The sequence below is a fragment of the Papaver somniferum genome, chromosome 3, assembly GCF_003573695.1.
Source record: "Papaver somniferum cultivar HN1 chromosome 3, ASM357369v1, whole genome shotgun sequence".
Lineage (NCBI taxonomy): Eukaryota > Viridiplantae > Streptophyta > Magnoliopsida > Ranunculales > Papaveraceae > Papaver > Papaver somniferum.
Genome location: NC_039360.1, coordinates 228,056,602 through 228,070,914, shown reverse-complemented (window position 1 = coordinate 228,070,914; position 14,313 = coordinate 228,056,602). Strand labels below are relative to the sequence as shown.

The 14,313-nt window shown below is 37.0% G+C and overlaps 1 protein-coding gene across 1 annotated transcript; it reads right to left on the bottom strand.

Moving 5' to 3' along the window:
• Nucleotides 1-323: 323 nt before the first annotated feature.
• Nucleotides 324-3,209, bottom strand: LOC113360787 (probable ubiquitin conjugation factor E4). The gene has a single exon (XM_026604249.1). It carries the CDS (start codon nucleotides 3,207-3,209, stop codon nucleotides 324-326), a length of 2,886 nt encoding a protein of 961 aa, XP_026460034.1.
• Between the last annotated feature and the right edge of the window lie 11,104 nt (nucleotides 3,210-14,313).

The window sequence follows — 14,313 nt, the reverse complement described above, 5'->3', positions numbered from 1 at the left end:
ATGTAAAAATAATCAGGATTTAAACAGTTTCATCCTTCCCATTTTCAAATATTTTTTTTTTTAAATTTAGACAGGACAATCTAGTTTCATCCTCGTATTTTTTAAGCTTAAGCCAAGATGAGTGCAGTTTCATCCTTGCTATTTTTTTGTGCCCATTTCACTCATACTAATTTTTACTCGTCCATTAGAACCGTGTTTTAAAAATATTTGGACAAATGACCCATTTTCCGTTAAAACAAATAAAAGCCGAATCTGATTAAAAAAATATGAAAAATTATTGCACAAATGAACCTTGTGCTTTGAGTATTGTTGTTTAAACTCGATCATGACGTGTGCTGGATTCGTGACCTGACGAACTCATCTATTCGAGATTTCAGTTGGACATCGGGAATGAGCATATCCTGGGTAAGATGTGACCGGTTGAATGGATCTTTGGTGTCACTAAGAAGATGCCTTTCGATGACCGAACGTTCGACTGTAACATTAGAAGAAGGAAGAGTCACTGGATCTGTCATCAGCGTGCACTGGATTGGGTCTAAGAACTCATCTGGTATCTCCCCCAGTGCCGCTTCTGCATGCATTGCCTCTGAAGCTACAAGTCTGACTTTGGCACCAAGGTTAGCAAACTCTTGCAGTTCCATCCAATTTCCATCTTCACCTAATCCACGTACTTTTGCTACCTCAGTAAATAATTTATCACTATACGATCGAGCATCTTTACAAATTGCAGCAGCAAGAGTATTTTCCTTATCATCCCTCGCTATATGAACGTAAATGCTGATAATCTTCCTTAGTAATGTCCTCGGTTTGAATCTGTATTTTTCAGCATTCTCAATGTTAAGAGAATTCCGTTTCGGGCCGACTAGTTGCACCAAGAAATAATTCAGCATATTAGCTATTCTCTCAACCATCTGGGGAAGAAGAAAGGGAGCAGTAATCTGCTCAGAAGTGAATGCTAGCATGTTGATATCATCCAACGCTAATGCTATGTAGTCCCTGATGTCGTGTTCCACATCAGAATAGGACTCTTCTTCCACCTCAGAATGCAACTCTTCTTCCACCTCGGAATACGACTCATCTTCCACCTCAGAAAGGGACTCATCAATTCTGTCTTCCCTCTCTTTTTCCATTTTCCTCCGATTTTCCATTTCTTTAAGTTTACGAATTTTGTTAAACCCTTCATCCTGAAGATATATGCTATCGTTTATTAGGAAATTTAAGAAGTTCAAATAAACACCCTTCTCCTCTTCTTTGGCGAATTTCGTCCATGCATCCAGATGGCTTGGTTCTTCCCACAAGTACTTGAGAAATTTTGCGATTTCATCACGTATGAAGAATCTCCCTAAAAATTGAGTATCTGAACCAGTAAACTCAATGTCGACATATAACTTCAAAACAGATCCAACCAGATACTGACCAAGAGCTAATTGGTGGCCTTCAAAAGGGGAAACTGCTGTATCTGAATCATTTCTCTTGATCGTCCAACAGTTCAAGACTTTAAGCATCTTGACTCTGAGATAAGGATTTCTGATATAATTCGGACTTCCGATGAACATAATAATGAAGTTGATAAAATCGTTTAGCAAGCCGGGATCCAATTTCTCAGGTATAATCTCAGAGACAAATATAAGCAACTCCATTGCATCATCAACAAACTGCTCAGGCATACAACCAAACTCCATAGGGCAACCTGATGGCAAAGGCATTTTAAACCCGCCAACAGAATCTGCCAACCAGACGATCATCAACCGGTAGAAAGACAATGCACGCTGAATATTACAATCCTCCAACAAATGAGATTCATAACCCGAGTTTATTTTAGATTGCAATTCAATTAATTTACTGAGACGTGCTATCTCCTCTTTGAAATATTTTGAAGGAGGCTGCTCTTTCATTAACGAAAGTTCATTTATACTATCCGACACTTGTTTTTCAAGATCTCTGTACTGAGATATGAGTTTAAGTAAACCCAGGTTAAGGACCCTAGCAGTCATAAAAAAACACTCGCATATAAAACTATACTGACTATTCCCAGACTTCAATTTATTTTCATCAGCCCACGCCCCACTTTCTTCTGGTGATGCATGAAGAGCAGTTAATGCTCTGAAGTCCAGACGAGTACTATTAGACACATATTTCGCATCTATCTTGTCCCTCTTTGTTATTTCTTTTAAAAACGGCATGCAAAGCCGGAGCATCACTGCACTGAGATTAAAAAACATACCTGAACTTGCAGAAGTAGCCATATCTACGTGCATATGCGCCCTAGAAGAGTTCTTCTCAATGACATTCCCGATATACCCCATAACACACTCTCGTACATCTTCATTACTTTTCAGCAAGTACAAAAGAACCTCCAAGAGTCCGTCATATAAAGCATTCATGGGTAATGTCATAGGACAAAGGAGAAGATTAATATCATCAGCGGTCGAAGTCAAGTCAAGTAGAGCACTAATATGGAAAAAAGAACCCAGTATACTCTCTTTCTCAATTACGCGCCCATTAACATCTTCACCTTTGGGTAACCACAATGGGTGATTTACCAATGCTTTTCCACCATTGGGAAAACCCACTAACATCCTTAAAGCCTTCAACGGTTGAACAAAATTTCCAAGTGGCGAATCATTAACTTTACTGATCTCATGATTCAGACTATCATACAAATTCTTAAAAATTGGAGCCATAATCTCATAATCATCAGTTTCTGTAAAAAACCCATTCAAAAACTCGTTTCCACATGCCGTATTATTTTCTGAAACTGCATTAAAGATTATGGGCAATAAGGCTGAACCTGCTGATATTTTTTCACTGTGCGGAAACATATCTGGGTTACACAAGTCAATCTGGCAGTAACGAGCAAGTAATTTCTTAGCTGGTTTTATAACACAATTCTGTAAAGAAGGCTGCAGATCAACATCCTTCATATTACTAATCTTCTTACCTTCTTCAAAAGCACGACCATAGCAACCTGTAAGGTATTGAAACAGCGATTCACCACTAAACTGACCTGAAAGTTTGCCAACAAGAGCTTCTTCCATCATATCACGATTCAAAAGAAGTGACTTGCCTTCGCGGAGCTTTTCAGCCGACATTTTCTCTAAATACATCACTTGATTATTATCCGTACTCGTTAACGTGACTAAGAAGATTCTTTGGATTAGAATATCTTCTATCACCTCCGGGGATCGCTTCGGATTTCCGGTAGCCATGACAACAATCTCTATGAACTTGGATATTACTAGCTAGGTTTTCGAACAGTGGGTTTCTGTTTGAGATTCTCGCTTGTGAAAACAACTTATGATCATAGACTATGGTTCTGAAGGTATATATAGGTGTGTATTAACGGGGTTCAGGATCATAACATAACTGTGTCTATATTTATGGAGTTACAGAACCTATGATCCGAATAGAATTCTTAAACCGGAGGTGACTAGAGGCTCACCAATTTGGTTAGTCCAAAATATGAATCCACTAGGAATGCTCGTGGGGCACGTGTGGGGTGGTTATGCCAATCCCGGTCACACCCGTGTTCGTAAAAGAAAAAACAGTTTCCTGTGTGGGGCGGATTTTTATGGGTTACCCGCCATACTAAATGTATGATTTAACTGACAATAAAAATAAGGGAAAATTGGGAAAATGCCCCAATATGTGGTGCAATGTTGGAAATCTGCCCCAACATTTAAAAGTTCGGAAAAATGCCCCATTCCGTCAAAAACTCAGTTAAGTCACATGTGTGAGCCCACACACGCGAATAAAAAGACAAATACGTCCTTCAAAATTCACGGTTAAGGGTTCAAAATCCAGGATTGAGGGTTTAGGGTTCATGTTTAAGGTTCTGGTGGTGGAAGCGGCGGTTTTAATGATAGTTCTGGTGGTGATGGTGGCTTTACGCATGTGACTTAACTGGGTTGGATGTCAAAGTTAACGAAATGGGGCATTTTTCCAACTATTTTTAACGTTGGGGCAGATTTCCAACATTGCATCTCATATTGAGGCATTTTTCCAATTAACGGAGTCGAAAATCTAAAATTTAAAATTTGTCCTTAAGAGTAGCTAAGAAATTAATTGTTCTGTATATGATTATCGAGTCTTTCTACTTCTTCCTCATTATTAAGCATTTTCCACCATGTTAACTGATTCAACATCTACTTCAACGGTTTTGTATTGTACATGATGTGTTTGATCAGTTATTAGTACAAAAAAGTGAAAGTGATGAATGAACAAGAACGATCAAGAGTACAATAAATGAAAAATAGATCGAAAGAAAAATAGCGTACATCGGCATATGATTCAAAATATGATTAATTTTAAATTTTCAATATCCGCTGGCCAATGTATAGAGGTTTAAAGTTATTGAAAAATACCTTATTGGAACGCTTAATAAAACACTGAAAAATACTACATAAATACGATATAAATTCTTATACAGTCCCAACAAGAGATAAACTATCTAGATATAAAAATGATATTGAATTACATTGCAGTAGTGTAAGCATCCTGTAGAATCCAGTAATCATATATTCCTTGAATGTGCTTATGCTGGATCACTCTGGTTGGTCTTAAATATTAATGTTAGTAATATTGTGATACATCATGGTTCATTTAGGAGATGGATTCTCTGTTACTTTTCTGCACAAAATAATATTACTTTTGGTGAAGGAATTACTAGATAAGAGATCAATAAATTGCTAATGGTTTCGGTTTGGACTATGTGGAAGAATAGATGTTCAAAGATTTTTTATAACATAAATCCAAATAGGACAATGTCTTTAGATTGCATTAACAAAATTGTGTCTCCTAGAACTAATCTTGTTTCTTCAAATAATGAGGTTGTGCAGGTACCAAGATGGAAACCTCCGGATAATGATTATCTGCAATTCAGTACAAGGTGGAACATGACTAATTATAAGGAACTTTACAGGTAGCTGCATAGGGGTGCAAGGAAAATGTTTCAATGGAGGAATGAAGGTAGGAGTTGAAGTTGAGGAGTTGGAATGTAAAGCTATGCTGCCAGCTGTTACTCTGACAGCCTCAAAGAATTTGAATCATGTTATCTTCGAATCAGATTGTGAAACTTTAATAAAATACATCAATGAACAAACCTATTATGTTCACTGGATGAATCAATTTTTGGTTTTAGATATTAAGTTTTCTTTAAGAAAAATTAGTAGTTGGAAGTGTGTCTCAGTTAAGAGAGAGGTTAATAGAGTGGCTGATAAAATTGCTAAGAGGGATAGAATATTACAGTCCCACTTTGTTTTTCAGACTGATTTTCCCCAGGATATTCAAAACTAGGTAGATCAAGATATTAATGTAACCTCTTGTTGATAGAATAACATCTTTTATTTTGAATAAAAAAAGAAGAAGTATAAATCCTATATATGAAAGCTGGATAAGTACGGGGCGAGATCTTGAATCTCATCCTCACTCCATCTCCGAAGCACCAATTTTGGGTATTACCATATCATAAACCATCTTCATTTCTGCGTATAAAACACTACCTAAACAGGGTGATACCTACGGGACAGTTTTAGGTGGGGAAAACAGCCATCCTATAATTAAGGCTGCACAAGAACCAGACAGAAACCGGTGAACCGAACCAGAACCGAAAAAACAGACTTAAATCAGCTCAGAATCGATCAAGGAGGTATAAGGAATGGTAAAGTCAGAACTGGTTGCTCAACGGGACAAGTACCATTATAATTATATTCCCGGCCAACTGGACCGAAACTACCCTATATTTTGAGCCATAGATTAACTTTAATCTTACCCTTCCACCTTACTCCATATGTACTTAATAACCAAATGTCTCTTTACATAATTCACTCGATTCTCTCTTCTCAAATTTTTTTTTCTTCTCCACTTCTTCTTTCTTCACAGAAAGCCATCGCGACCATTCACTATTACAGTATCCACCACCACTTTCTTCTTCTCCTACTTTTTTCTTGTTCTTTACTTTTTCTTCTTCAAATCCATGGAGAGGAAGAACAATTTCTTGTTCTCCATCATTTATAACCATCTGCAAAAAGGTAATGGTTACTTATACTTTTTCTCTTTCTCTTACTTATATTTGCTTAATTATTTCTCTCTTTACTTCGATTTTGGGGTTTCTTATGTTCAGTTTTCTATCAATTATTTGGTTCTTTTTTCAGTAAAACGAAAAACCTAGGTTTTATAATTTAAGGTTTTTCAAAAATAAATATTCTTATTTATTATTTTTGTTATTTACATGATATCATAATCATATATCAATGATAGCTAATTGATTATAGTTATCTGGAAAACGAAATTTTTGGTTGAAGAATCACAATTTGTTGTTTGACTATTGTGTGGATTTTTTGGGTGTTGCGTGGATTAAATCAATTGATGATTGATTTTGTGGATTTTTAGGGTTCGTAGATGTTATGCTATGAAGTAATTAAAGATGTATGGAAGAGATTCATGGGGATGTCATTAGAAATACACAAAGTGACAAGGAAGATTTGGGAACACATATAAAAATCTAAATGATTTTGATAAAGCTTCGGTGTTTCAATCTTGGTTATTAGATCCTGGTGAACAGAAGAAGAAGAATTATATTGATCTTAGTTGTATGAAAATATTCGTATGATTGTTTTAGTTGCATTAATTATCAAAACTAAGATCTGTCTTGGTGTATCTGGATCTCTAATATTTAAAACCCGGTACCGGACCAGTTTTACTAGTACATGCACAGGCACATGTAATCAAAATATGGAACCAGCCACTAGGAGGTACAGGTACCAGGTTCTTAAGAAACCCGATATGTACCGGCCCATGTGCATCCCTACATATAATCCATGTGACAGATAGAAAACACGGACGCGCAGTGGAAACCAATCCGTGGATTCGTTCCCGCCCGTCCACTTTTTGTGGTTGGATGTTCACTCGATAAATTAATGGACTGAACACGGGTATAATCTGTGGGATTCAACAGAGTTCGGTTTTTCCTTTAAAAAATAAGGAATTTAGTTTGAATACATATGTTATCTATAACACATTGGACATACCACCCAATACATTAAAGATAGGGTTAGTATGACATTTTTATATGTAGATATCTGATATACAAAGACTTACGAAAAGATTATAACAAGAGAGAATTCTTAATAAAATTTTATAATTAATAAGTTTAGTATACATAGAATCATGGCTTCATAGCCTATTTATATGACTCAAAAGCACCGAGAATCCTAATAAAGGAAAACACCTAAAGAAACCAAATAAAATTGAAACTTCTAAATAAAAAGCAATTCTATAACAATCAAACGTAAGATTCAATACATTCTTAAACACAACAAACTTCTAGAAAACCAAAACTTGTTTTCCTAGTATCTCTCTACGCTTGCTAGCCGTATTCTTGGTTAGTCTCTATTTCCAACAGCCTACCTTAAACCAAAACTATGTAAGATAATCATTCCAAGTCTTTCACGTAAGTTGTCAAATATATCATGTCTCAAAGTCTTTGTAAAGATATATGCAACATGCTCAGAACTGGGCCACTTCTCCATTTTTTACTAACTCACGAATGTAATGATATTTTATATCAATTTGCTTGCTTCTTCCATGGAAAACTGGATTCCTTGTAAGTGTGATAGCTGAGTTGTTGTCACATACAATCCTAGTTGGATTTACCTGCTCATGATTCAATGAATTCAACATTCTTCTTAACGACATAGATTGAGTGGCACAAGAATTTGTGGTTATATATTCTTCTTTTGTTGTGGATAATGCAACCACCTGGTGCTTCTTTGGTGACCAGGAAAAGTACCCTAATCCAATATGAAAAGCAAGCCCTGAAGTTCTTTTTCTTTCTTCAGTACCACCAGCCCAACGCGCATTCTTAGAAGCACCATGAAAAATTCCTAGATTAGTTGTACCCTTCACATATCTCAAGATACGGTTTGTTGTTTGTAGATGAGATTGATATGGTGTTTTCATGAACCTGCTAACAATCTCAACTCCATATACAATGTCAGGTCTTATAGTGGTTAAATACCTTAAACTTCCTACAAGTTGTTTGAAATATGTAGGGTTAACAATTTCTCATTTTCCTTCTTTCTCTAACTTCAGTCTTTTTTTCTACCGGAATTCTAATTGCTTTAGAATTACTTATCTTGAAACGATCTAGGATAGTCTTTTCATACCTTTGATGGGACACAAAAGTACCTTTATCAGACTGTAAAACTTCAATCCCAAGAAAGTATGACATTGAACCCAAATCTGTCATCCCAAATTCTCTAATCATGGCCTCCCCGAATTCATTGATCATCTCAGTACTGTTTTCTGTGAAAAAAAGATCATCCGCATAGAGACAAACTATGATTTGATTCCCTTGAGCATCAAGCTTCGCATACAAATTATGTTCATATGGACACTTCTCAAAACCTTTTCCAAGAAAATAAGTATCAATCCTTGTATACCAAGCGCGTGTTTCCTGCTTCAATCCACACAAAACTTTGTTAATCTTGTAAACTTGATTCTCCTTCCTTTCTTTAATATATCCAGCTGATTGATTTATATAAACTTCTTCTTCCAGCACACCATTTAAGAAAACTAACTTCACATCCATTTAAAAATGTGCAGTGGTAACACGAATCCCATATAACTTGGAAGATCTGATTGTTTGTCTGTGACTCTTTGACCAGAAATATTGAAATGTAAGCCGCATTAGAACAAACTACGAATAAATCGACCTAAAATGTAAAAGAATAAAAGAAAATGAAAAATAAATATTACTCATTATTTTATTTTTCTAACAAAAAATATCATCATGCTATTTTCCATTTTATGTGTGAGGGTTCCTCCACCAAAATCCCACACAAAACCAGGTTCCCATTTATTTTTTTTCTTTTCCTCCTACAATAGAATATAGGTGCTAAGTGAGAGGTATGTATGAATCTCTGAACCTTTTTTTTTCTCTGTATTGGATACTTTCTTTCAAATACATTTAAACTTTCTCCTCAAAAAAATAAAAATAAACAAATACAAATTTCGGGTTTGGAAAAGTGGAGAAAGAGATGGACCCCTAAGGTTTAAGGATATGATTGTGGTTTAATCCGAAAAGTTAATATTTTTCATCATCGGGGTTATCGATGCCACTTTACTCCTGTAGGGGTAAAATATCGCACACGAAGTTATTATGCAGCAGTGGTATTATAAAGGAGCGAACTCACTTGCACATAGCATATCCCAGATGACGGAAATGATGACGTCATGAAGTCACGAGTAAAGTGTGAAAGTTGTGCGAAGTTCAAGAGCACGTGCGAGAAGACCCAATATAAACGTGCGAGAACATCGCATGTCAGATCCGAAAATAGGGGCTTTATTAGTTGTCCTCCATTATGTAAACTCATATATATAGGACCAACCGCCACTGTATTGAGGGAGATATCTTTTTTGAGAGTTGAGATAGAACTTTAGGAGAGAGAAAGTTATTTTCTTCCCAAGTTAGGGTTTTATCTTATTTCTTTATATTGATTTCAAAACTTAATAAAATTCTTCTAAGTGCTCTTCGTCATGATTTCATAGTTAGACACATTTATTATCAAAGGGGTGTAGTTGTGGGATTTCCTGCAACTACATTTTGGCGCTAGAATACAGCTCGGAGAAGGGATTACACCTTTTTGTGAAAGTTTTAAACAGATTTTTAATATTCTTTAAGAAAAATTTGTGATTGTTTTCGCTGAGTTTCACTAGTATACACATCTGTGGATCTGTTTTAAAAAACTTGAAGTTTTCATCTTAGAAGAAAGGTTTTGTTGATTTAAGTCTGTAAGGAAAGTTTTATTTCAGGAACATAGAATGGTGAGACAAGTAACCACTGGAGAAAACTCAACACCAATAAGGAGACGTAGGAGGATTGCAGGAAGAAGGAGAGGTGAAATTGCAGAATCTTCGCGTATGGGAGCGAGGAACAATCAGCCTAGGAAAGTTAGATCTCATATCCAACAAATACCAGAGGAAAACGACCTCATGAACTATTATGAAGTTAGCGTTCATACTACAGATACAGATACAACAGAGGAAAATGAAGGGAGGACACAAGAGGAATGAGCGGTATGAGAAAATGAGGAGAACATGACCATTGGAGAGCTCAGGCAACGGTTAGCAAACGAAAGAATAAGAGAAGAGGAACTGCATGCGAACTTGACGGAAAAAACGATGATCTAAGAGAGGAAAACCACATATTACAAGAGCAAAGGTGACAATTAAGATCAAGAGAAACACGTGCGAGCTCAAGATCGAGAACAAGCAGAAGTACCTCCAGGCGAAGTAGATCTGAACGTGGAGGCAATGAACATGGACAACTTTTGGATAATAACTTGGGTAACACTTTTAAGGTGGGAGATAATCTACAGGAGGAACGCGAGAGCAATCGCGTAGAAGATCGATACGTACATGTGGGCGAGGACGTCACAAAGAAGGTAGACCGGAGACATGCAGGATGAATCTGAACAAGAGAATGATGCAGAACAATCAAGGATGATACTTCATGGAAGAGAAATGCTGAGAAAACAAAGAGAGAGAAATGATGACGCACAGGAACACGCTAGAAATGAAAGACGAAGAAAAAAGAGAGAAGATGCAGAACAACAAGAACTATAAGAGGTCATGCGTCAAAACAGGCATGAGAAAAGGTTTAGGAAAACTCGGTTGAAAATACTTGTGCAACAACAAGAGAGTACATTTCCTAATGACGCAATCTTAAGAGAAATAACATAACTACGAGAGTTAATGAAAAAGGAAAAAGTGGAAGAAGAAGACAGCTAGAAGAGGCAATAGAAGAAGCAGCAAAGACACCCTTCGCACGTCATATACAATTAGTAACGATACCAACAAAATGTGCGTTACCCACATTCCCTAGTATTTTTGATGGGTCTACATGTGCAGTTCAATATATCAAGGCCTACATCTTGGCTCTGCTATAATGGGAGGATAATGATGCGGTGTTGTGCAAGTATTTTCCAGCAAGCATGTCAGGAGAAGCCTTGAAATGGTTTGATGGATTGCCAGTCGGTTCAATAAGATCATTCCAACATTAACAGAGTTTATTCTTGGAACAATACATCAACAACAACATGCTAAGGCTTGGGATCGAAAAGGTATTCAGTCTGTGAAGGAAAACGAATGAAAGCCTACGAGCTCTAACCACAAGATGGAGGACTATGTGTAGCGAAATGGAAGGAAGAGTAGATGAAAGAAACTTCATCTTAGCCTTCGTCAATGCACTATTTCCAACTGATTTACGGTACACGCAGATATTCAGGATGAAGGACAAAATATCCATGGCAGAGCTGTGCGAGTTCCAAGAAGAATACATTTCTCTTAAAGAAAAACAAAGGGATATGGAGTCTTACCCAGTTGTAGTCGTGAATGCGAAAGAAGGAAATGCGAGCCTACTTCCAAGAATAACAAACACGATTGCGAGCACTTCGCAAGGTAGCTAAGAAAAGGAAGTATCATAAGATAAATAATAAAGATCAACAGATGTATGAACGCGAGTACAGAGAAAGGAAATATAATAATCATGGAGGAAACAACAAAGTCGCAAGGTTCGAAAATCAGGGAGAAGGATATGGGGGATACAGGAGATATTAAAATCAAGGCGCGAATAACAGAGTCATGAAGAAGTCAGGATGCCACCTCTTAACAAAATACTGGATAAAATTAGGGAAGCGGTTATACTAATGGAAGAAATACATGTACCACCAAATTTAGGTCAGGAACCGTCGTCGTGAAGAAGAAGAAAATAATTTTGCTCTTACCATAGGTTCCATGGTCATACAACAAACAACTGCAAGAATATACAAACAATAATATTAAGAATGATTGGTCAAGGTAAGCTCAACCACTTCCTAGATACACCACCACCGCCAGGAGGACCATCATCAGGAGAGGACAAAGGGAAAGACACTTTTCTGATTGAAGTGGGTGCGAATTCCAAGAATCTATACTACAATTCAATAATACATTCGTCAAAAAGCATATAGGACTTCCACGACAACGGATTAAGCTGAGTATATGCGAGGGATAAAGAAGGAAAGGAAATACTCAACCTAGAAAAGATACCAAAACTAAGGAATGTCAGAAAAAGATTATCACATTCAGCGCAGAGGAGGTACCAGGAGGAGGCGAAGTACATGAAAGTCCACTAGTGGTTAAATTAGAGATAATACCAAAGTCTAGAGAAAGAGTAGAAGAAGATAAGGAAAATGACACATGGGCAATTAAAGTACATTAATTGAATCTGGAAGCTCGATGGACATTCTGTTTTATCATGCATACAAGAAAATGGGTGAAAAAGATGAAGAACTAATTCCTTCGACTTATAAGATCTACGACTTCAATGGATCGATAAATAAACCTAAGTGTGAAGTTACTATGCGAATCCCTTTGAAAATTATCACTACAAAGATAATTTTCTGCGTAGTAGATGTAGAATCTCCTTACAATGCATTAATAGGAAGGCCATGGTTACATAACATTCTGGGTGTGGCTTCTACATATCATCAGTGCATTAAGTTCCCATTTCCGCAAGGTGTTGGAATCATCAGAGGAGATACTACTGAAGCGAAAACATGCAATTAGATTGATATTGAAAAAAGTGAAGGGCGTGCGAGCAATAGAAGAAATTGGAAGAGTGAAGCAGAAGAAAGCAAGTGACGAGAAAGATTGATGGTCGATTTCATAACTAGAAAAGGAGAAGTTGATAACTTCTGTGATGGTGCGGAATCGTCAAGGAAAGAAAATATTTGTATCAAGAAGAAAACTGGAGAATAAGCTAACACTTCTCAGATTCACATGGAGGCGATCACATTCGCGAAAGAGTATGCGCATACAAGGAAATGAGAATTTCAACCAGGAGAGTTGGTTATGAGCGAAATCCCACCATACCAAAAACGGGGGAGTAAAAACGGAAAGATAACATGGGATGGACGATATGTGGTAAAGAAAAATGTTGGAAAGGGCATGTAAGAATTTATGGAGAAGGAAGTAAGTAAACTTCAGAACATAGAGAATCGATTTTATAACAAAAAATATCTAAAGAAGTGCTACAATTAAAGTGCGCGATAATATGAGCTCGATAACATTACTTGTGCGAATATTGTCCTGAAATATTAGTAAATTATTAATATGTACGCGAATAAAGAAAGAAAGAAGAAATCCATATTGTACAAGCGAAAGATATTGAAATAAAAAAATCTATTTCTTCTTAATGAATACTTCTAAAATACAAGCAACGGAAAGAGGAAATGATAAGACCTCAAAATAAGACCTCGCTAGGAGGCAATAAAAAGATTAGAACCTCTAACTAGGAAGTCTAGGAATCCAATTGTGACATGCACCCTAGTTCGCATAACTGCAAAAGGCAATAATAAGTCCTAACGCACGTTATAATTGGGGAAAACCTAGACAGCATGACTCGGGTGAAAGCCATACCAACCCTAGAACCTGGGTCATGGATATTTGAGGCGAAATAAAAGCCTATCCAGTAGAGACTCCTTATTTGAAAGACTAAGGTACTAAGTTCTCTATCATGGAGTGTAGAAACTCGATCAGGGCTCCGCGGTACACGGTTGAGTCAAGAGTGTCGGGGGCGTTTGGAGCGTACCTCGCCACTCTTGACAAGTCCTGGATATGATACACTCGGTTCTCAAGAAATCCCACTTAAGGTGCGGTCTCGCAAGAGGCCAGGAAAACAACTGGTTGTTGCATCACCGGATGGGAGGAGCCCACCATAACCCGGTAGGGGTACGCTTCCTTGAAGGGGAAATCAGGGGGAATATAAGGACGATACCCTCTATTAGGGAGCTGAATTGTGTCAAAAGACGTCAATATTATGGGGCTATAACTCAAACAAGAGTATAGACCTGTCGTATTGGCGCATAAAAACATCATGCAGAGGCAATAATACGAAATATGATAAGGAGCGATCAATGGGTCATTGCGCGAAAGCATAAAGACCTCTTGCGATTTCGTCGCACGACCAAAATAAATACCCTGGGACAACAATAAGTCCTATTAACAGGGGAGGCTGATTAAGACCTCTACTTAGAGAGGCTCAATAAGACCTCATGAACAAACACAAAAGACCGCACTAACATTATTTTTGCAGGTTGAAATAAAGAAGATACAAAGGTATAATCAAAACCAAAAAAATACAACCATGAATAATTTTAGCGAAATTTCTCGCAGAGGCAAAAGGAGAATTACTAAGGTATTGTATAGAATCAAGGATCTAACAGAGGCAATCATACTTACGTGAATAACAGAGGCAAGAATTGGATTATA

Coding starts and splice junctions, on each gene's coding strand:
- LOC113360787 (XM_026604249.1), bottom strand. CDS start 3,209: ATGGCTACCGGAAATCCGAAGCGATCCCCGGAGGTGATAGAAGATATT.